This window comes from Anser cygnoides, chromosome Z (assembly GCF_040182565.1).
Source record: "Anser cygnoides isolate HZ-2024a breed goose chromosome Z, Taihu_goose_T2T_genome, whole genome shotgun sequence".
NCBI lineage: Eukaryota > Metazoa > Chordata > Aves > Anseriformes > Anatidae > Anser > Anser cygnoides.
The window spans coordinates 76,352,721-76,377,432 of record NC_089912.1 but is presented as its reverse complement, the minus strand read 5'-3'; the positions used below and the strand labels follow the sequence as shown (position 1 = coordinate 76,377,432).

General features: G+C 35.4%; 2 protein-coding genes across 5 annotated transcripts; both read right to left on the bottom strand.

Moving 5' to 3' along the window:
• Positions 1–347: 347 nt before the first annotated feature.
• On the bottom strand, positions 348–24,689 carry TRAPPC13 (trafficking protein particle complex subunit 13). Of its 4 annotated transcripts, none has more exons than XM_013180541.3 (13): positions 24,550–24,689; positions 18,294–18,362; positions 17,272–17,371; positions 16,357–16,441; positions 15,291–15,418; positions 15,040–15,112; positions 12,399–12,443; positions 9,368–9,385; positions 7,062–7,195; positions 4,431–4,629; positions 2,399–2,499; positions 768–918; positions 348–677 (listed from the first exon to the last, which is right to left on the bottom strand). In XM_013180541.3, exons 1-13 carry the CDS (start codon positions 24,593–24,595, stop codon positions 570–572), a joined length of 1,257 nt encoding a protein of 418 aa, XP_013035995.1. In that variant the 5' UTR covers positions 24,596–24,689; the 3' UTR covers positions 348–569. The 4 variants fall into 4 exon arrangements, with proteins under 4 accessions (XP_013035995.1, XP_013035996.1, XP_013035997.1 ...); XM_013180542.3 differs by having other exon boundaries at positions 768–915; XM_013180543.3 differs by lacking the exon at positions 9,368–9,385.
• On the bottom strand, positions 20,762–24,685 carry SHLD3 (shieldin complex subunit 3). The gene is made up of 2 exons (XM_048079488.2): positions 24,550–24,685; positions 20,762–22,445 (listed from the first exon to the last, which is right to left on the bottom strand). Exon 2 carries the CDS (start codon positions 22,308–22,310, stop codon positions 21,561–21,563), a length of 750 nt encoding a protein of 249 aa, XP_047935445.1. The 5' UTR covers positions 22,311–22,445; positions 24,550–24,685; the 3' UTR covers positions 20,762–21,560.
• Positions 24,690–24,712: the final 23 nt, after the last annotated feature.

The window sequence follows — 24,712 nt, the reverse complement described above, 5'->3', positions numbered from 1 at the left end:
TTTTTTTTAATACCTTTTATGTTGTTTGGTATGCATTTTATTAAATGTGTAAGGTATGGTTTCATTTTTTTTTGTATGAGCTCATCTCCTTAATTTAGTTAGCTGGTCATAAATTTATCTAATATCTTAAAATTGAAAGATTCGGGATATAGGTAAGTCTAAAATAATTTACTTGTCCATAAAAGGTTAGTTCCTTCACCCTGAAATAGTTTTGTCAGAACCACAATTTAATAACTTCACATATTTTTAAAATAATAACAGCAGAGTGCTGCTATTTGAAAGAAACTGCCTATGAATCTTTCCCCTCACCCAACATGACATTAATGCAATAATTTGGTAGAGCCACACCTTTTTCAAAGGCTTTATTTTCAGTAAATAAAATGAATATGCATCTATTTAAATGATTTTAAAACATTCAGAAAAATGCTCAGAGAGAAGTTAAATAAGCATACTTATGATGATGAATATATAGGGAGTTTTTGTCTTTACACCTTTTAATATGATTCAACTGCAAAAACATAAGAAGTTGGTCCAAAAAAATCCCAAACCAGCAGGAATAAGATTTTTCTTCAGCTTTCTTGTTTGACTTTTGAAGAAACTACACAGACTTGTGCAATATCATCATACTCATATGTTCTCTTCAAAAATGTGTCTGTAAGTCTTAAGCCAGAAACACTCTAGAAAGGGAAAAGATTTATAAGAGTTATTAGAATTACTAAGCTTATAAGACAGCTATTTTATAACAAAGCTATGCCATGAAGACTTACTTGTAATCCCTGCACTGAAGACAATAACGTAAGTGCAAGATGGAGAGATGTACTTGGGTGCAGCTTTCCAAGTTGTCTTCCTGAAACTCCACACCAGTGGATGGAATTCGTATTGCACATTTCTAAAACCAGATCCATAGTCCTTTCACTGCTAGAGGAAAAAGAAAAACAAGAATAAACCTGTGGGCTATTTTTAAGCATTCAAGAACTGCAGACATGTAACAGCTAGATTACTTTATTATTCAGGTTGTTGTTAATCAAGCACTTAATAATTTATATAATTACAAGAAGGCAAGTAAGGTATACTGTGATGTGCACCAATTTATTTGCATATACCTTTGGCTGATATGTGAGTTTTCTGTCATGGATTCAGTTATACCAGAGACCATAATACTAGTCACATTTTGGATGGCCTTCAACATTTTCTGGGAGAAATAACTGCAGACCAGGTATTTGCTTTAGTCCCTGGCTTCAAATTTTATTTAGAATTACTTTACTTAAATATCACTCTTGCAACCCTTTTATAACAGACTACTGTAGATCATAGTGTAAATACAAAGAAAGTCAAAACATTGATAAAGACACACAAAAGACTACTTTGACAACATTCAGCAGACATAGGAGTGGTACAGAACTAGCAGTAAAATCAGACTGGATACAAATGGCATTTATTCTAACAAAAATTACCTGTAGTTTAAAAACAAACAAAAAGCCCCAACAACTACTTAAGAACTAAGAGGACTTTTGATGTAAGTATGCAATTTAAGCGTGAAATCTTGCATGATATTGCAGCCAATTCCACAGAATTCTACTACTGATTTTTGACAGTCTCCTAATTCAAATAGTATTAACATATAATGGTGGAAGATTTGTTCATTCATTTAGAATCACTGTAATCTAAAAGATATGTTTAAAGTAATGAACCAACAGTTTGGTGTTACTAGAATTCATAATAAAGTCCAGGTCTGAATTGTTTCAGGAGAAATCACTGAAAAATTGTCCTGGTTCCAGTTAGGACAGAGTTAATTTTCCTCCTAGTAGCTGGTAGGGTGCTATGTTTTGGATTAGGATGAGAAGAGCGCTGATAACATGCTGATGTTTTAATTGTTGCAGAGCAGTGCTTACACCAGGCCAAGGACTTTTCGGCTTCTTGCTCTGTCCTGCCAGCGAGCAGGCTGGGGGTGCAGCAGGAGCTGGGAGGGGACAGACCCAGGACAGCTGACCCAAACTGGCCAAAGGGGTATTCCATACCATCTGGCGTCATGCTAAACAATATATAGGGGTGGCTGGCCGGGGTGGGGGGGCCGGCTGCTCGGGAATAGGCTGGGCATCGGTCAGCGGGTGGTGAGCAATTGCATTGTGCATCACTTGTTTTGTACACATTAGTAGTAGTAGTACTATTATTATTATTATTATTATTTTCCTGTCTTAATAAACTGTCTCTATCTCAACCCACAGGCTTCATTTTCCCATTTCTCTCCCCCATCCCAGAGAGGGAGGGGGGGGGGTGAGCGAATGGCTGTGTGGTGCTTAGTAGCCTAGTAGCCGGCCGGGTTAAACCACAACAAAAATGTAATGGCCACAACTTACCCACTCAGGAAAAAAGCATAAGCACCACGTGACATCATTACCTGCAATTTGTTATTTTACATGTGATATCAAAAGGTTCTTCCAGATTTACGGTGTCTGGTATTGTCTCCAGAGAAAGCCTTACATCACCATAACCAGGTGCCTGGGGAGGTACAAGAATGCAGATTTCTCAAATGCTGGCTAGCAAAGCTGGAGTTGTTACTACTCAAGTTTTCATTTACTGCAACAGGCTTAGAATAGCAAGAATGTGAAGACAGGAGATAACTCTTCGTGCTTTTGACTTATACCCATATCACAGCAGTGCTCCATCTGCTACTGACCATCACCATGAGAGATGTAACAATTCATTCGACAAGCATGATCCGCATATCAAGGATGATGACATTATTTATAGGGAATGATACACACTTAAGTTTTTCATATAATTCACATCTTCAGAGTCCAAATACTTATATACTGCTCCTGGAAACATCAGTGTTCATTCTAAGACCTCTCTATCAGATGGATAACAGAGAAACTATGGACAATATTAGTATAGTTTTCCTGCATTAGTCCTTCACTGTTCTTTACCTTTAGAAAAAGCATCGTTCCTAAGAAATTAGATTGTTCATTCTCCTTACCATTTCAGTCCCTCAAGCCTCTGCCAAAATAATCAGCTGCCACCAGTAAGAATGGTGCATGATAATTACACTTTGAAAATCTAAAGCAAGTTACTGACTTGAACCAGCCCAAGTTCAGAGTAACTAGGGTTTGTTAGTAAATAACAGGGAATGTATTTGGCTCTTGACAAAATTTGATAGTTGACAATCTCCACAAATAATAGATCCTAAGGCAAAAACAAGGGAAAATTTTGTCCTGCCTGACAAGCTGTAGTTGTGAAGCATGTTCAAATTCAGCGATAAATAATGCTGTGGTAAAAGTTACATTTACAACTTGATTAAAAGGCCAAAGAGCCCCCCAAAACCAGTGATTTGACAGCTTGTGAACAGTTTTTAGTTATATTTGGCTCCTTACATACTAAAGACAGATGGCATTTTAAAAAGCATATTAAATTATACATTAGAGACAGTAGAGGGATATCAAAACTGACAAAGAATTTCCTATCAGTAGAGCAATGTAAGTTTGGAAACTTGCAACAAAAAAATGTAGTTCGTGAATTCCAAGAGCACTCCACAAAACCAACCACATTACGTTAAGTAGAAGATTCAAGATACTTGTTTCAAAAGTACATTCCTGACTGAAACAGGTAATGAAAGAAGTAGTGAAAGTAATGAAAGAAAGTAACAGTACACTAAAATTCTGTGCCTGTGAGGGAAATAATGGTTGTAAGGCTGGTAAATGGATTAAGAGGAAAATGACAGAAGGTGAGTGGAATCTAGACATGAAATAATCTGACAGCACTCAGAAGATAAAACAATGTGAGGGAGAAATTGCAACCTTGGATTTATAAACTCATAAATCAACCAGGTATAATAGACTGAATCAAAACTACAGATATGAAAGTTGAATATACTATATATTCTATACGCAAAAATTACTACTCAAAGAAGCTAAAATATCTGAATGAATTATGGAGCAGACTTCTATGTCAAATGTTGGCATACATAACGGAGTTCTTTTATCACTGCTTTTCAGTTTGCTGCTGAATGGCGTCCAAGAAGTTATTTTTATTCTAATTGAAATATTTTACTACACTTGTTATTGATTCTGTCAATTCAAGCGTACAAGCCACTAAGTTACATTGTTCAGTGCTGTGAAGAAAAGGAAAAGACATGTTATGTATTGCAGAATAAATCCTTAAGAACAATAAAAAGTTGCCATTCATAAGAACAAAAGGAATACTTTTGTTCAGCTACAGTTCCTCCAAGTAGTGCTTCTGCCACACTTCATAGATCAAATGTGTGCTCAGTATTTGTATCAAATAACTTTCCCAAATATACATAGACGTGAATTCAGAATGAGGTTCACAAAGTAAGCAGCTTGTACTTTTCCTTTGAGACATTACTGAATTGTTCAATAGGTTGCCTTACAAACAGATGCTAAATTAAACCAATGCTTAAGTTAAAGACTTACCATTCTTTGGAGTTGGCTAGTTTGCAGCCTTCCTCGTTCACCTAGATTCGTTTTCCATACGATGTCTAGTTTTCCAATCACTGTTACACCCTTTATTACTCCAGCTTTCTCTGCAAATTCCTGCTTTGGTTTTAGGCAGTATAAGTATTGACGTGTATCCATAGGTTGTAAATAAGTCCTTGAGCCAAAAGTGGACTCGCTAAAACAAAAAACATCGTGCCTTAATTTAAACACTTATTTTTAAGAGGACTTAAAAAGAACCCTACGTTTCTTCTCCATTCTCCCCAGTTTTACTGTGTGTGTGGTATTTTATTCTACATCATTCTAGTCTACATTCTATTTTTTGTATCTTCACAACAGAAAACAATTATACAATTTATGTACATCGAAAGGACCATTTGTAGATGAGAAGAAAGTCAACTCAGCTGAGCCAGAGGAAACAGGTACAAATCCACTTTGCTAAATTACAGTTTATTATCATCTGGCATCTTAGCATTTGAACAACAGTGCTTGTAATTTTGAAAAAGTAATTTAATCTCATTAGTCAAGGCTAGTATGCATCTCTGAAAAAAAAAAAGTAAACCACAATAATTGTAATTTAGAATAGTATGTTAGAATATTGATTTAATTATGTCAAAAAATCAACTGTAGCAATGCTTCATCTACCTCAAACACATACACTAAACTTAACTTCTATTTCTGCCTGAGATACTGACGGACTGAGGTAAAACAAAGTGCAAAAACAGCTTCATTATTTCATGTATTTTTAACCCTCACTAAGAAGATCAAGAAAATCACTAAAAAAATCAAAAACAGCTATACAGAAACTGAGTAAACTGAGTATCGAATCTAGGGAGAGGCAAGCACTAGTACAGAAACAAAAATGAATCTGGATGCCTACTCTGATTTTCGTATTAATTTGGAGCTTACCCAGACAGATGAGAGTAGAAAAAGCAGTTGCTGTAGTTCAGGCTCCCTGTGCGTGTTAGCATTTTGAAGTAAACAGTTCTTCATTTTAATAATGACAAGGAGTTTAGAACTTACTCACGGAATGAAATAATCCAGAAAACAAGCACTTAAGAGGTATATACCAAGGACTGTATATCCCTTGTGGAATGGGTTTTATGGCAAAGGGTCATATAGTCTGCTTTACAAAGCTGAATACATTCATTAAAGTGCTGTTAAAATGCTGAAAAATTTGCATTAAAAGGCCAGTAGTATAATGGAGCTACTTACAAAAAACTAAGTTTACTGCTTGAAATGTGCTGAAATGTTACTTAATGAACAGATTAGGATACTATCATATAACCTGAAGGGAAGGACAACTGCGAAGATTAATTAAAGTCAGATTCAGCTTCCTATTTTTTCAAGAGTTCTTTCAACTGCACACTCAAACAGCAGTTTAACCATCTTCTCACACATTAGGAAAAGGGAGGAAGGTACTCCAGATGCTGGGAACCAATGGTGTTTAGCTTCAGAGCATGAGGAAAGCTGGCGTGTAAATATGATATTCTTAAGAAAAACAATCCCTTCCACAGACCACAAATGAACCTAATACCAGCAGCTTATTCATATTTCAGTGTTCTTCTCAGCATTAAATCTTTAAAGAAACAGATAATTATGACTGCCAGGAAGTATAGAACTTATTTTGGCGTTGAATTTCATTTCATCTAAAGCTACTTGTGACAAGAACTTGACGCACTGCAATTTCATGTAATTGCTATAGGCTCTTCCATTTTTTAAGCACAGACCTTCAAGTTTTTTCCATCAAGACTCACAGTCCCCTCAGTATCTTACAAAAACATTTTGTTTAGCCTCCCTGGCTCCCTCGTTCTTTAATCTTCTCTCTACTACCGCTGCCAGCCTTGATAAGGTTTTCTTAACTGCTTAGATACTAGATGGCAGTGACCATCATGTGAAATTTGATCCACAAGTGCAGAAGTGTAGCTCATTCACCACATTCATTACATCTCAGTATGAAAAAATCAATTAATTCTATGTCTTTCTAAACACTTCTGCTACGTAAACTGCTATTTGGATCCTTTCCAGTGAATCTCAGACTCTCACAGTCTCACAAGCTCATGATTCCAATTCAGGGCAAGAAACACTACAGTGGACACAAACACTTTGTATGAACAGCACTCCACGGTGCTGCAGCTGAGTGCTTTGACAGTCAGGGAGAAGACAGAATTTTCATTTTAGCCCCCACTACAAAGCACCCACACTACACCTCCTCAAAACAAAAACAAAAACAAGCAACTGCAAAGCACAAACAGCCAAAGTTGACCTCCACCCAGACATTACAAGCTTTTGTGTCCTCAACAGTTTTACTGCTAAACATATACATAAACAGATCGAGTCAGAAACAGACAGGGGCTGAATTTTTTAAAGGTGATACTGCAAAATATACTAGGTAGATACTAGGTAGAATTACAAAGTTTTAAGAATAGTTTCCGTAAAATTAAAACATTTACAGCTGAATTCCTAACAGAAATTTCACCTTTTTAATCAGGCAAAGAAGTACAATCCTACAGTTACAGACAACTCACTAATTGTAATGCTTATAACTCATGAAATCATAATGCAAAGTTTTAAAGCCAAATACCAACTAATTTCTGAATATCAACATACCTTGCCCCTGCTGTGTCAACTGTGTTCAGTTCCGCAACATTGTACATAATGGATGGCTCTAAAGAAACCTTCTCCATAAACATTGGAGAGGTAGTGATATTCTGTATCTGAGCTTCCAGAAACACTTCATCTGTCTGAAAAAACAGAAGAGCAAGATCATGAAAATGTGATTGATGTTATTAAAAAGAGAAGACAGTCCTATTGTTAAAAAAAAATAAGTCATGTGTGTTTAGTTCATGCCTGCAAATCAAATTAAAGTAATTAATGCAAGAAAAACCTTAATCCCCGTTAAAATTAATAGGAGCAAAAGTGTTAGTCAACAGATATCTTGCCAAACAATGGATGTGGGATAATTTTTCTATGTTCTAGCTATTGCGTATTTGTAACACTTCAGATTGCCACTTCCCAAGACTTTCATCAACTCAATAAAAACTCAAGTTCTAATACAAAATATTAAAAGAAAAAAAAAAAGGAATCGCAGTGCATATTAATGCCATGCCATGCCAGATTACTAGTGCCTCAAGCTGTGTAAAAAAATGTAAAGTATGTGTGTTTTGCTTGAACTGAAGTATAATAGTTCAGGTACATGCTCTGAGATTTTCTCATTATTTTGGAACATTTATGCACCAGCTAAAAATAAAACAGCCTCCTCTCTCATCAGCTTCATCATGCCTATGGTCACCAGCATTATATGCATCCATCAGTTTAATCGGTGCTCTACCTTCAAAATGTCCTATAGGACACATCTGTGCAAATGAAGCTAGTGCCTGAAGATGGTATACAAGAACCAATTCTAGCACAGGAATGAGAGGTACGGACTTTTTAACTCAATAAACTGAAAAATCATGAAACTTGAGGTGTTTTTTGCCTCATTGCTTCTGTGGAATTGCAGACCATTAAAGTCACTTTGAAGCTTTAAAACCTCAGGACAGAATAATTATTGAAGGCTCAGCCTACTAGAAATATAAGCCCCTGGAGAAGTGCCAATTATTTAAAAAAAAAAAAAAAAAAGTGTTTGTGGAAATACCAAATCTGTATTTCCAAAAAAGCTATTGATAAATACAATTAGAACCAGTTTAGGTGTTTTATTATGATAATTTCAAAAGATGTATTTTATCAAGAAGGTGGAAGGAAGCTTACAGTTTCTTTTTAATCATTGTAAATAAGTGACCTCATTATGCTAATGAATTCCTGCTTGTAAATTACAAAATAGAAGTCTGAATTTTATTACTCTCAAAAGGCACTGTATCACAAGGAGAAATACCGAATGGTACTGGAACTATACATTGTGCTTTACAAACATGTTATACACTAATCATGTGTATATACATATAGGAATGAAAATTGTGCAAGCTTAACAGGTTATGGACAGACCTCGCACTTGCAGAAGGAGTTGGAAATACCCCCAGCTAAAACATGGCTCCTAGTAGTCATTACTACTAACACCACCTAGCTGTCACTTAAATTGGTATTGTTTATATCCCATAAATCCATTGCTCAAAATCTCCATTAACCCAAGTTTTAGTTGTTTTAATGCAGCAACCATAGGCAAAAATTTAGAAAAAGCTAGTTTGAAAGGGAAAAGAAAAAACAAGCAGCATAATGAAAAAGCAAGTTAGCTTCATGTTACTCCTAAGTTGTTTAAATATCACGTTTTTAAAAAGAAAACAACAAAAAAAAAACACACTTAAGTACTTCACAAGAATGCAGCTTGCTTTAATACGACGCACACCTTAAAGTGAGATCAGACTGCTGAAGTACCATACTAACTCATCGCCTGTTACATGCAGTTAAAAGTCGGAAAGCACAGCTCCAGCCTGGGAAAGGAAGAACATCCAGCCGCTGCTCTCTCCTCAAACCCACTGTCTCCACCAACTGGACGGGAAAAGTTCTGCCACAGCTCACACAAGCAGTGCTGTAGTTAAACCTACACTTCCAGGGTTCAGTACCAATAAGGTTTTTTAAAAGGGATTAACTCCCACTTTCAAATAATGAATCCCCTTGTCCAGTTAAAAAGGAAACTTCTATGTCGTCAAATTTTGGTGAGATGTTTTAAAGAACGGCCCACACAAACAAGAGTTCAAAATAATCAACTTTTAGTTTCAACAATGGGTATTAAAGAAAGAGCTAACCATTTAAATGATTAGCTGCACATATGCAGGACAGATGACAAAACATCAGTTCGTGATATGCAGAACAAACATTGCTTTTCCATTATGTTTTTAAAATAATGTCAACAACAAGCACAGAGACAGACAGACAATTAAAAAAGCATATATATTTATAAAAAAATAAATAAAAATTACCACAGAACTGAGGTCACTCTAATGGGAAAATAAAAAAGAACACATTAGAGAAATTAGGGTTAAATGTTAAAGAAAAAGGAGGCTAACTTTCAAACAAAATGCATTTCTGCATTTTTTTGCACCATCTAAACAAGAGAGCATTAGTAAGACAGAAATGTAAATTAAAATGGATGCAAACAAAGATGACAACTACATTTCTAATAAGTTGTAGCTAGTATTGTTACATGGTTTACTAGCTTTTCTTCAGATTTTACTAACTGTAAAACCAATCCAAAATAGAGCCTAGGGCACACAAATCACACATAAGGCATGGTAGAATATACTGATGGAAAAAAAAAAAAAAGCAGTTAGTTTTGGAGCAAGTTTAAAGTTTGTCCTCAGTTTAAATCCATGCAATCAGTTGTATATGAAATGGAAAAACAGTCCTTGTCATTTTACAGATAATGTGAAGTAGTTGTATTTTTAAGGTCTCAAAAATAAAAATTGAGTGATAACGGGTTCTAGCAAAGCCACAATACTACAGATTAAAACAAGATTTGGGGTAATTTAACTGGGAAAAAAAAACTTTTTTGGGGGGAATAGCCATCATTCAAAAAGAAACCAACATTAATTGCAAAATTTATTTTCTTAATTGGCTGTGCATTTGTCTCCCTTGTCTTGTTTGCCAGAACAGAACCTTTTATAGAGCCTTTTCGAAGGCACACCAAAGTCAGTGAAGCACCTTCTACAGACTGTGGCAGGTAACTCGATCAAAGGATTGCTGCAAGCTAGGATGACAGGGCATGCATTCTATACACGGATTTCAGTGACCACCATGATTTGGATGTTACTTCATCATGAGCAACAAGCAAGATTAAAGTTCAGCGTTATTTTTTGTCTTAGAAAGATGAAAAAAATTTACTAGAAATTGTGATCCATAATTTTAGTGACAAATTTTATGAATTGATAGCATCACATTTGTAATGTTAATGATAATGGTTTAAAACCTTTAAAGACCTTTAGTACATCAGTAACTGACACATACGATTGTTTCCCTTCCTTATTCCCAAGTAGGAAGGAAATTCTTAAATTCTTAAAATTCAGGATCATGGTGTTGATGCTTCTGACAGAAGTGTAATTGTACGTACAACATTTACATAATTACTTTATTATTATTATTTTATTCATCTTCTACCATCACAACACACAGCAGCACTTTATATACTTTCAGAAGTGAAATCACAATCAGCTTGCTAGGCAAATGAAAATCTCTCACTTAATATCATCCACAATGTTGTTTATTTTAAAAAAAAAAGTTTTAATCAATCATGTGAATACTATGGTAATGGCAGTAGCATAAACAACCAGACAGAAAGAACAAAAGGCAAAAACACGGCCTTTTTAAACCTTTATGGATTAAAAAAAATAATAAAAATAAAAAAACGCAACACCACCAGCTCAAACGCCACAGCTTCTCATGAATCTGTATCATGAGAAATTGGTTGCTAATTGAAGAATGGAGATACTTTATTCAGTCCATTATCAAGGCCAGACAGTAAAACATCTTTTCAATAAAAGAATAATTTTGATTTACATCGAGTCTGCCCAAAATTTACTTTAAGTGGCTTTTATTTCTATTTTTTTAGGAAGTGTTCCAGTATAGAACAAAATCTACATGTAAAGTACAGAGAGACAGCAACATTTACTTTAAGATGCCTGTCCCTCTTTCACCCACCATCTATTATCCACCTGCAATAAAATCCACGGAGAAAATGGAGTTTTATCTCGTTCCCAAAGGAATTACCTTGTTTTTATATCACAGCAGAAGATGTTTCCAGATGTTCGCATTTATGGATAACACCAGATCTATGAAGCACTCAACTACTGGTACATGGTATCTCTCAGGTATCTCACTCTTAGTAAACCTAAGAACTGAAGCCTGTAGCCTAATGTAGCCAGGTATTTTTAGGAAAACATTTCCTTCCTTTTCCTCTGTAGTTCAATATTTAAATTATTTATGATCTACACCTCCCTCTAAATAAATCTCTCTATATTAAATGGCTCATGATCTACATGCTATTCACTCTCAACAGAGAAAATCTTGATGGGGAATTTCCTATGCAATGCTGAACATGACAGATCTTTGCACATGGAATCCTCATTTGTAGATCAGAAATTGTCTGCTATTTCTCCCTTCTGTTTTCTCTGTTGATATTGTTAGGAAGGGAAAGAAATATAGTTTTTGTACACTCTACAACAAAATTGTTCACAGAATCATAGAATCAGTAAGGTTGGAAAAACCTCCAAAATCATCTGGTCCAAACGTCCTCCTACCACGAATATCACCCACTAAACCATGTCCAACCATGTCCAACCTTTCCTTAAGCACCCCCAGGGATGGTGACTCCACCACCTCCCTGGGCAATTCAATACATATATATGCAGACAATGTCTAAAATTGAAAGTAACGATGTATGTAATTTGTAAGAGTTTCCACTATCAGCAATACTTTCATTTACAATTCTTCCTGGAAATAGCTGTAGACAGCTATACCTAAGTATGTCCAAATAAATATTTACTATCATTTAGTTTTGCAGTACTGTCACAAACCTAAAAAAATAAATTATGTTACAGAGAAGTCATATTTACATTGGAGAAAAATAAATTTAAATTTCCCCAGTCTGGTAAACTATTGATTGTTTTGCATACAATTAATCTCCCTCACAGTAGGTAGTATATCAAACTAAAAATACAGGACATAAATGGAAGTATTTGAGATTATGGGAAAGCAGAAAATATGAAAAAAAAAATCAGTCAATTGCATTAAGGTCCTGGCTTAGATACCATCTCCTTCCCCCTTCATCATAAATATATCTGTTTTTAAACTAATGGCATAAACCCACCACGTAAATGTTTCACTTCAGAACAGATCATCTTGCTAAGAAATCTGGTGCTTAAAAAGTTCTTTGAATTTCACCTAACCACCTAACATAAAGTAATAAAAAAACAAGCATACCAAACCCAAACCCAAATACAAATAGCTCACACTTACCTCCGCATTGTAGAATTTGGTTTTGACATCTAGTGGTTTGAGAACCTGAATGAAATGAAAAAGGACAGATCGACAGTTGGTTTCTCAGACAACTCCAGCATAAACTGTTTATAAGTGTCAGGATCTCCATTGTGTTGATCCTGTTATTTTGATCTTAAGCAGAACAGATGCATAAAGGAAGACACAACAGAATCAACTCTGGTAAAATCTCACAATTAACTATATTCTGCTTCTTATTAACACACTTGGCTGCTTTGTTACTTTGAGTAGCTTTCTCATATTGATAAAAAATACTGCTCCACTGTCTTCTTAAGAAATGAGACAAATACAATGCAGTGAGCAGAATATGTCTTTACAATAACATTACATCCACCTCACATCCTGAAGTGCTCTCCGCTTGCTTTCAAGTGGGAACAAGAGCAATATAATATTTACAAGTCCTTCACACCATTTTGCAGCAAACAAATGTTGCTGAGGACTTCTAAAAAAATAAATGAAAGAGAACTATCCATATGATTAGTTTAAGCAATGAACCATTACTAGCCTTGACTTCCTTCTTGAAAGTACAATCGTTAAAATTATGAAGAAGTGAAAAAAAAAAAAACCACACACATTTTAATCATGTAAAATTTGATCTACAGAAAAAAAATAGACTACCAAAAGGGATAACTAAATGCTGTGTTTTAAGTGCTTGAACTTTGTGCATAAAGCCACTATACTTAACTCAAAATAGTTAATATATATGAAATGGATATATGTTGATACAACTGAAAGAAATAAACTTCTATTATACTTGTAAGGAAACAAGTTTAAATTATCTTGCTGAAGACATTTTTTCTGCTTCACATATGGAAAAAATTATTTTATGTACAAGTAAGTGTACTGCATCCTGAGAGATGCCTAAAGTTCCAAGTTGTGAATGAAGTTTCTAAGTTTTTAGCCCTGAAGAATTTAAGGTTAAAAAAGAGTCTTCACAGAGAGTTCTGCCTAAAAGGCAAACTGTTCAAATCTTTCCAGTAACAATTACTACCTCTCTCTGTAGCCAGGAAAAAAAATTACAATTTTAATTTATATGTTTGTCAGGTTTGGAGGTTGTTTTTTGTTTAAGTGTTCGTCTTATTATTAATTTCTCTAAATTTTGATGTTTTCTATCTCTTTCTGACAAAGTCCTTCTGTTCATTCCAGTAAATTTCAAGTGAAGTATTAGTAAAAATAAAATAATTATTTTAATGTTCCCAATTAAAAGAAAACAAAACCCAACAACAACAAAACTCTAAACAGAATCATAGGAATCCACAGGAACATAATGGTCTTAATTAATCAGTGATAGCTCTAGAAAAAATAGGCATTATTCATCAATATTAAAGCACATAACTGCTAAAAAAGATGCTGTTTGAAAGCAAATTGTAACACCAGTTCAACCCAAAAGAGCCTAGGAAATATAATGGAAAAAGGTCAGCCTCTGTCAAACAGTAAACATTTTTATGTTATAAAGTAGCTGGTGGCACCTCTCTCACCAAGAAGCCATCAGTTGCCATTGTAATGTCACTATCAGTTGTGTTTAACATTTTTGTTTGTTTCTTCTCACATTTTGTAGCTAGCATCTCCACGCCAAATGCAAAAAATAACAACCAAAGTATTACGTATTTTTCTTATAATGAATCTGAGAGTATTTACAGAACAGTGATAAAGTGATATATCTAGTGATATTTATACATGTATACACACACACACTTTCTGATAACTTTCTTTAAAGGATGAGTTTCAAATTTGACAGATAACTTGCTTGAGCTACTCTGAGATTAAAGTTGACTGTGTTTGATTAAGTTATAAATTATATAGAAATTAAAAATGCATGTAGACCCCTAAAAATGTTTCCAAATAAGCAATTGTATCGAGTGTAAAGGATTTTGAATTAAAATTGACAGTCTTGAACTAGGTTCTACCAAGAAGTTTAAATAGGGAAGAGAAGATGAGAACTCTATGAAAGAATCCAAAAATTTATTCAGTAAAGCACATCACCTAATCCTCCTTTATTATCCCACAGTTATCCAAGTCCCAGTTTATTTCTCTAAAAATAAACATCCATTATGTATACAGCTAAAGTACACTTTCCTGCCAGAACCAGTCCACAGATGATAGTACTTTCCTGCTTTCATCAGTTATTATAATCAAGTCTTGAAACCTGTGTGGTGGAACAAAGGGTTTCAATTCCATCAATTACTTCTACTGATATATATATATACATAAGATACAATATATTAGAATTCTTTTCTTATTTTCCTTTGAAAAACAAACCATTATGTTCCATTTTTAAACGGTTACATACACTAAAAGAAAAATCAAAATTTTATAATCTAAACTCAAAGGTTAGAGGTATTAAAAGTCAGACTGACTTGTTTTGTTTAAAAATAATCATAAAGCTGGCTGCTATGAAAACATCTTTTTAAATTGATTTTTCTTTCTGAAATGTTTATCTGCATGGTAATTAGAAATCCTCAGTTCATGCAAAGTTCTACCAGTTCTATTTCAAATGTCAAATATTAGTATGTAACAATGCTTTTAAAGGATCAAATGTTTTAAAATTATTTTCCATATCTACCCACTTATTACAAGTAGACTAGAATACTTTGTACAATACCTGGAATTTGAAGAACTTTCTGAAGTACATCTTCTCCCCTGTCTGTGTAGTGTAACTTACTGCACAAACTAAGCTGAAAGAAACATTTTAAAAAATAATTTTGAGTTACTTTAAATTTTGCACTATATCAAAGCAGAAATAAAATACCATGCGTGTGCTGCAGTTTCTTTTAAGCTTTATTAAAACTCTGTAGTGCTATAAATAAATAAATAATCAGATAAAAATGCAAGTCAGAAGATTTAAAACCTTACATGTGTGTTCCTATTTCCTTCACTTCATGATGAATCACATCATCAATACAACAGTCAGGTTTAAGTTCTGCCACTGCAGCACTAGAAGCTGAAAGGTTCAAACGCTGAGAACTTGTCTGAAGATCAGCCTAGGAACAAAAAAACAAAGCACTAGTTAGAACTATAGCTGCTTAAGGCAATCCAAGAAGAAACAGGGTATGCTGAAAAGTTTCACTTAGGGTTTTGTATGCTTTTATACACAAAATACAACGAAGGTAAGTCACTTGTCAAAGTAAAAGATAATTTCTAAAACATATCATAGAATTACAGAATGGTTTGGATTGGAAGGAACCATAAATATCACCCAGTTCCAACCCCCTGCCATGGACTGGGACACCTCCTACCAGACCAGGTTGCCCAAAGGCCATCCAGCCTGGCTTTCAACAGATGGGGCATCTGCAGCTTCCCTGGGCAATCTGTTCCAGCGCCTCACCACCCTCTGAGTGAACAACTTATTCCTAATATCTAATCTAAACCTACCCTCTTGTAGTTTAAAACCATTTCCTTTAAAACGCAGCTTATACAATCTCCATTTACTTTTGAGTTCCACAAATTCTAGAATTTCTCTTCTCAATGGATTATTTGTTCAGCAGCAAATGCAAAAAATGATGCAGTAGGAAAGAAGTCATTTGAAATATAAGCAAAATACAAGTCAATACATGCCTTAAAGAGACTTTATGTCAAGGATTGGCTTACCTTATTGAAAGTGCAAGTAAAAATACAAATTCAATTTGTTTTGGCTGCGGAAGTTTTGCTACACTAATTCTCCAGAGAAGCTTTACAACTTATCCATTTTTTGAAACAATCCTATCTTTTTACTTTAATCTTAAAAGATTTCTATCATCACTTCTGTTTTTATGTATTTTTGTTTCCAGAGATATTTTCTGGGTCATAAAAAAAATTGACGGATATTTCTTAAAGTCTGTGTATAAAACACGTTAAATGCATCAGATATTATCAGAAAATTTATTTAACTTTTGTGTGTTATTTTTCAACAAACCCAGTATATAGATTTATCTCTACATACCTTCACCAGTATGTCCTTCACAACTTGGTTACTGTCATTATGTACACTTATGTAACTGGAAAACGTTTCTCCCAGAAATATATTTCTGTGATTAAAAAAAAAAAAAAAGAGTATGTTTAGCAACAACAACAAAAGAATATTTCACTAAAGCCCCTTTAAATTCTTTTTTATTTGTTTATTCTAAGCTGTTCAGCAACCTTGCCAATGCCAACTACTAGACCCGGTTCTTAAAATGCTACGAAAAGGTAGTCTGTGAAAGTCTTAGAAGAGAGACTTACAGAGAAGTTGCAGTAAACCCTGCTCAGAGTACTCCTAGTCAAATACTGTGCTTAAACTATATTGCAACAAGCTCTATTATGGGAATCCTATTTGCTGTAGTTACAGAGCTGCATCGGACACAGTAATTAAAAACATTCTAATTTCTTTTATATATTTCTAGTAAACAGCAGGCAACCAACTTCTTACTAAAATTCAAATATAAGAAGAGCTTAGGAGGTTGCCAGATCAAATCCTTTAAGTATGTTGGCAATTTTACTCCCATTCTTCTAAATGTCATCCTAAGAGAAAATTTCATAAGAAAAAAAACGTATCAGCACACACAAAAATCTGTCAGTATAAGCCGTGGTTTATAGTAGTGTTTTATGTCAGAAATTCATCCAGAGCTGTAAATTTCTTTCAACTTTGCATACTTGTTATATTCAGTCAGGCTACAGACAACAAGCATTAGGCAATATACATTTATATGTTATAAATCAATCATTTCCAGTTATAAATAGTCAAGTTCCTATTTTTAAAATGATTGAACATTTTATTGAATAACAACGATATTCAAAAAGAAAGACAAGTAATAATTACATTGCTGTTAAATGAATCCTACAACTTGCGCGTTAAATGTTACAACAAATTCATTCTTACCCAAAATTTTGAGGCAAAGTCAGCATTTCTCCTAGCATCAAAGGTTCTGCTCCTTCTACAGTAGAAGGATCATCTTTCATGAGCTGGTTAAATAGATTACCTGTAGAAATATCAAATTACTAGTATCAAATATTTGCCAAGCCTAAAGCTTTGCCTACGTTTAAGATATGACACACTTATTTAGATGTAACTTATATTTGGCATACTTATTTTACAAGCAACTTATTTATTCAAATCTATATGACCTGCTTATAAATTATAACCTACTTCCAGGCATTTGTGTTCAATAAATCATTCTGTACACATGCGGAAGGGCCTAATCCCAAAGGCATTCTCAAATAACAATTAACCTATAAGGGAAATTCTGCCTGAATAGAGCATATTACATAACAGAACTAATCAGTCCCGCTTACTTTTTTTCCCCTGCTTGCTTTGCATTTCCACACAGCCCTCCCTTCCTGGATCTTTCTTCTTCTTCTTTCTTTACTTGGCTTCTAGCTACTTCTTGCAACTACTGCTGAGGAACAACCCAGGAACTTCTAATTCATGACTATACCCCAAGCATTATGCCATTCGAAAGCTGTGATTCTTGCAAAATCATTTGCCATAAAACATTAATGCACTGGTTACAATTAGCAGGGCATTTTCTTTCTCCAGATGAAGCAGATACTAACACCAAGCTTTTGTTTTCTACAATTACACGTTTCCGTTATAGTTGTTTTCCATTTTAAAATAACAGCACGCTCCTTAAGTCACAATAGCATCTATAGGGATAATCTTAGTATCTCAGACTTTGAGTTCACGTGTGCAATGTAATTACCAAATTTTCAAAGCTGTAGGTCAAGCGTTGCACAGCGTACCTGGGCATTTTCCTGCAGCTATTGCCAAAAAAATATATATTGCTGTTTCAGGCTACTTTCTCTGGGATGTCTTAAGACTCCTTTGATATCTAAGTCTCAGACACTCACATTGGTTAAGCCTGGCAATGTGTACACAATAATATGCCAGTATAGAAGACATACCTGGTAAATCTCTCTCTTCACAAGTCACCGGAATATTAGTGAATAAGGTAGGTTTGGTTAGCCTCATCACTGCAAAATCAGAAAATAAACCACAGGTCAACGAAATGTTTGTTTGTTTGAAGTATAATTTTGTCTTGCTCTCCTCCCACATAAACAAACAAACAAAACCAAATAAACAACAACAACAAACTCCAAGCCTCAGCTTGAATGATGGTAAGACCTTTATAGATCATCTGGTCATTTTTAATACAACAAATTCCCTTGTACCCTGAGATCCAAGAGCATCGGTGATGTTATTACGCCCCCCTTGGCAATCTGATCTGCTTAAGGTCTTATCTGTTAAAGTGCTTTGTGGACTTCAGAAGCAGTACAGAAGTTTACAGAACTATTCTAGGCTAAAAGTCTGTCCTATGATCCTGGTTGCTATATAACTGCACAAAAAGACTAACCTGGACACTTTCAGCCATATACTCCAGGACATAAAGAATAGCATTTACATACTAATCTCCACAAGATACGCAAGTCTGAGACCCCCGATTATTTACACAACTGTTTTTTTTCTTGTGATCACAAACTTTAAGAGGAACCTAGTTACAAAACACTTTTTTATCAATACTGCCAAAATCAAAATCACTGAGATCTTGCTATTAAAAAGACTCTAACTCCCTGCTATTAAAAAACAAAACAAAACAAACAAACAAAAATAAAACCTCTATATCAAGAAAGTGGTATTTTCTAAGGCTATTTCTCCTATGAAGACGGGCTGAGGGAGTTGGGGCTGTTCAGCCTGGAGAAGAGAAGGCTCTGGGCAGACCTTAGAGCAGCCTTCCTGTGCCTAAAGGGGGCCTACGGGAAAGCTGGGGAGGGACTCTTGGTCAGGGAGTGGAGTGACAGGACAAGGGCAAATAACTTTAAACTAAAACAGGGGAGATTTAGATTGCATATAAGGAAGAAATTCTTTACTGTGAGGTTGGTGAGGCAGTGGCACAGGCTGCCCAGAGAAGCTGTGGATGCCCCATCCCTGGAGGTGCTCAAGGCCAGGCTGGATGGGGCTTTGGGCAACCTGGTCTGGTGCGAGGTGTCCCTGCCCATGGAATTAGTGGGCTTTAGGGTCCCTTCCAACACAAACCATTCTGTGGTTCTATTTTAACTCATAACACTTAAAGTTGCATGATTTACATTTGCATTACATATTCTTAAAGAATTCTAAAAAAAATTCCTCCCTACTCATATAAATCAATGTTCCCAAACTTGCATATTGCTTCACATGAAAGCAATCACATGAAAATTATTTGCATATGAGCATTTGCAACCTGAGATGTTGCATGTGATATGAATATGAAAGAGGCACTAATTCATTTTTCTTCTAAACTTATGAAACATAAAACCACATTATCTTCTGTAAAGTAAAACAAACATAAAAAAAGGGATTTCTCATGAATGCAAGAAGTTAATCAACAACCTTGCACCGAAATATGGTGCTTTTACCTTCATCATACACCTTATATGCTGTCTAATACGTCCAGTCAGCTTTTGCTATTTGCAACTACATAAAATATTCTATTGTTTTGATATACATTAGGGTGTAGTGGGTTGTATTGGCTCACAGTAATTTATACTATCACCCAGCAAACCTACACAAGTTAGTATTGACATGAAGAAACCTCAGTTTTCACATAAAAAATAATGATAATAATGATAATACATTCTCATTGATATGGCGAAAAGTTGAAAAGTGTGAAGTCTGAAGGCCATGAGGTAAATAAAAACGCACAGAACAGAGTAAATGGAGAACCTCTGTCAACACTGAAAATTAAGGAGATACTGAATTATATGTACATATTAACTAAGCATTTCTGGAATAGTTCAAAAAAAAGTTTTATACTGCACATTGTACTATTGCTTGTACGTCGGTGCCTCCCCAAACCAGTAATTCTATAGAGAAATAAAATGTGGCATTCAACTTTTAGTACATTACAGTTTCCAGCTGAGGTGTGCCCAGCAAGCACTGTGTGTATCATTATCATTTGTATACACCAGCCAAGTCAAAGCAGCAGAAAGCTGACAGCTACTACTGAACAGTGACACTGATCTCTGCTCCAGTTTAGAAGGATCATAGAATGACAGAATATCTTGAGTTGGAAGGGACCCACAAGGATCATCGAGTCCAACTCCTGGCTCCACACAAGACCACCCCAAAATCAGACCAGATGTCTGAGAGCGTTGTCCAAATGCTTCTGGAACTCTGTCAGGCTCGGTGCCGTGACCACTGCCCTGGGGAGCCTGTCCCAGTGCCCGACCACCCTCTGGGTGCAGAACCTTTCCCTAACCCCCAGCCTGACCCTCCCCTGTCCCAGCTCCATGCCGTTCCCTCGGGTCCTGTCCCTGGCCAGCAGGGAAGAGAGATCAGCGACAAATGAAGTCAAAACACATAAATCAAGATATGTACATTTTTGTATTTAATGGGACTACTAAAATAATATTAGAAAATATTAAGAAGTATTTTATCCTTGCAGGACTACCTATCATCTCCTGCTTTTCTTCTCACATCCTAGATACAAATATAAAATTAAATAAAATCCTAATCACTCTGCATTCTACTCCATTATATTTTTTAAAATTCTGACAGCACAAAGTAACTTCATTAGTACTGTCTTTAAGATCAGAAAAATAATTTCAGTGAAATAACTTGGCTATACAAACTTTAAAACTAATAATGACCATTAGTTACTCCAGCCATAATTTTGTATCAGTTTTGCTAAGCGGTAATATTAAATCTCACACAAACACACCAAATGTCAATACAGGATGTTTAGCATTCAGTCAAAGTTTAATAATACATGTCAATGACCCAAATTAAGAGATATCCTTGAATTTAAACTACAACAAGGCATGTAATGCCTACAATAAATTATTATTATTCTAACATATGATTGTCATGCCAAGAAAAACACAAGTAAAGTTCCAAGGGAATTATTTACTTTTCTGGAAAAATTAAGTGTGGAAACTTAATTTTTTTCTTTAGACAACTGAAAAAAAAGCTACAAAACAGAGTACTAAACCAAATAAATGTACTAATCTTATTAGAACCATTCATGAGTTTCCTGGCAAAACAAATATATTATTACAGCTTAAAAATTGTAGCAAATTAATATTAAATAGTTTTCTGCTTGTTAATTCATCAGTTGTTCTAAAGTTTATATATTATAAGCTGCTTAAAAACTCTAGTACTTCACACAGCAATATTATTATGAAACTACTGTACATTTATAAACTAAATATAATTCCAAATTTATGTACAAGTAAATTCATTTTATCAGTAAGACTCAGCTTCTCCCTAAGAATATTTCTAACATATTCACAGTATAATATATCACAGAAAATCCATATCTCTCCCACAGATCTTTGAATAGTAGCATTGCAAGACGGCAGTTCATTATGTTTGATGAGTCTGTTCAATTTTATCCAGACGTCCTCCAAGTCCTGATTATTACAAGTAGACTGTTCGATTGTCCACTTTGCTCTATAAAATGCATGCAGTTTTAGTCTTTCCAAACTGTTTTGCAGTTCTCGAGATAAAGGAAGAATCTTTTCTTTAAGCTTAGGGCTATGGACAGAGACACTCCAAGACCTTTTCAACTTTTGTTTTCCGTTAGATGGTGGTTCTCCTTGATTATCCAAGTTAATTGGTCTGTGAACATTTTGTGTTTGGATTAAAGTCTGACCATGATTCGTGTTAGACTGAAACTCAGGAAGATTTTTTGTGCAGTCATAATTAGGAGATCCTACAATGTATTCTGAAGGTGAAGAAAGTTGTTTTAGTTCTTCTGCTTCTTCAGAAGAAATAACAGGTGGTTGCTTTTTTGGTTTGAGGGGAAGTCTGCACAAATCAGTTGGAAACCAGGGTGTAAATCTTGGTAACTGACGAATAGGAAAGTCCTTCACTGCCGCTTCTGCAATTTTCTGCAGTTCTATTAGATCTCTCTGATGTGGTCGATAATGCAAGACCACTTCCATGCTTGTACAGTAGAAAACCACTTATTCTTAATAAAAGGAACAGTCTCTTGATTAGGATTCATAAATCTAGACTGAAACATCTTATTTACAAGAATTTCCTTCCCCCGTGCTGCAAAGATCAGTGGAAAACAGGACCTAAAGCAGAAGTATTATAAAAAAATAAGATACTACCATATTACAAACAACAGTGCTAGGATATTTTGTTTTGTTTTGTTTTAAAGAAAAGAAAAAAAAAGATAGATGTAGATGTCTAGGTATAGACATATATATGAGAATGTTTCTACTTTACCCAGGCTGACTATAGCAACTGTATTTCATCATTGCCAGCATAACTTCATTACACCGAAAATTACCCGTATGAGCAGTTTACTCAACAGCATCCCTCCCAAGACTAATCCTTTTACTGTTACCTTCTCATACCTATCCCACCTGTCATTATTCTTGCTACATCTTTTTTTTTTCTTTTTTTTTTTTACCATCACACACCTCAGAAGTTCTCTCAGATGTCCAATTCTACATATTAAAGCAATAATTCTCTTTTCCTAGAGATTCTATTCTCTGATCCCAGAGACCATTTACTAACAAGCATGTATCAGGGTATGAAGTAAAATTAAAAAAAAAAAATCATTTAAAAGCTTATCTTCTTTAATATGATATACCACTACCTATTTTATCAAACTCATCAATCAAAACTGTTATTTATTTAACCAAGAATTTTCCTTCAAAAATTTCAACATGCTAAGTCAGGGCATATAAATGAACTAGCAAATATACTATGCATTACAAAAACTCTTCCTCAAATAGTACAGACAGATGTAGCAGTTTTTAAAGTCTCAGGCTAACAGGGAAGTGTTATGGACAAGCTAAAGTTGTCTGCTTTTCTTCCAACTCATATCAGAACTGCACGTTCGATTTTGATCTCAAAGCTTCCAAGCGATACATGCAGGTATTCTTTTGGAATAACTTACAGACACAGTAAGTTCTTGAAGACTTTATCCTCTGAAAGTGTCTGTAATTGCTTTCTTTCATACAATGACTATATTAAATTCAGGGGAGAAAAAAAAAAAAACACCTACACACACTACTATGAAACATGATATAATATGCACTAAAACATGCCCTCTCTTTCTCTCCAGCTTCTCCCCTCCCCCTAACAATTTTGCAATCATTTAAGGTTCCCTATCAAACATCAGCAACATACACTAACATCAAATCAGTAAAATCTAGCATTGCTTAGTCATTGCACTGTCTATATACATATATATATATATTTTTAAATAGACAAAATGCAAAGAAATTCAGATACCTTTCTCACTTCTATTTGCAAAATCTACGGCCTGGGCACTGTACCAAATTCAATACAAAGCCAAGTGTTCAACTGACACCTCACAAAAACATCACAGAACGTGTTCCTTTGTATTAATCACTACCAAAATGTGCTTGCAATGGCACCTGACATTGTTTCATGTTCTCGGGGGTTTGCTGTTGATTTTTTGTGTGCATGTACATGTGTGAAAGCGGTTGTTGATCACTGAATTACGTTTAGTTAACAGATTTCACCGTGAGACACTGACACCATAAGAACTGTCCCCAGGAATGCTGGAAGGTAGAGATCGGGCAGAAAATGGACGCTGACGGACGCTTTGCACCAGCACTGCGTTATGCACCCGAGCAGCCCCACTCGTTTAGAACACACACAAAATTGAGATTGTAACTATTTATTGCTACCACCTAATGAGGAATATTTATTTTCAAGCCAAGCATTGTCCAAGAGACAGAAGGTAGATTTTACTCCTGTTGACTGAAACAAGGGGCAATTAGACTCAGGTTTTTTGGCGTCTGAGTCACTAATGTACTGGTATCCCTACTGCCAGTTGGTATGACCAGCTTCTCTGCTGATTATTTTTATAGCATGATTTTCATGCATTATTTTAGTATAATAGTATTATTACTAATAATTCTGGGAGGCACACTGGGGCCATCCACTTCTCTATTTTCACTACCAATCACTCTTGAATCAAGGACACAAACCCAACATCCACTCGTTGAGGCCAAACGCCTCAAATTATAAGGAAAAAAAATAACTAAACTAGGGAAAGGAGACCTCTAAAGCACACAAAGAAAGAAAATAAAGGCTGAAACCCTCCCGCCCGCCACTCGGAGCCAGGCCCTGCCGCTGAGGGCGGCCCCCGAGGGCCTGGCTTGGGGCCCGTGCCCCCGGGCTGCGCGGTGCCGGTACCTTTCAGGGCCAGCAGGTGCTCCTGCTTGGGCTGCGCCACGTCCATGGCGCCCACCGTCCCCCCGCGGGCAGCGCAGGCCGGGAAGTGCCTGCGCCAGCACCGCTCAACCCGGAAACGCCTGGCCCGCCGTCACCGGCACTGCGGGGAGGGACTACAACTCCC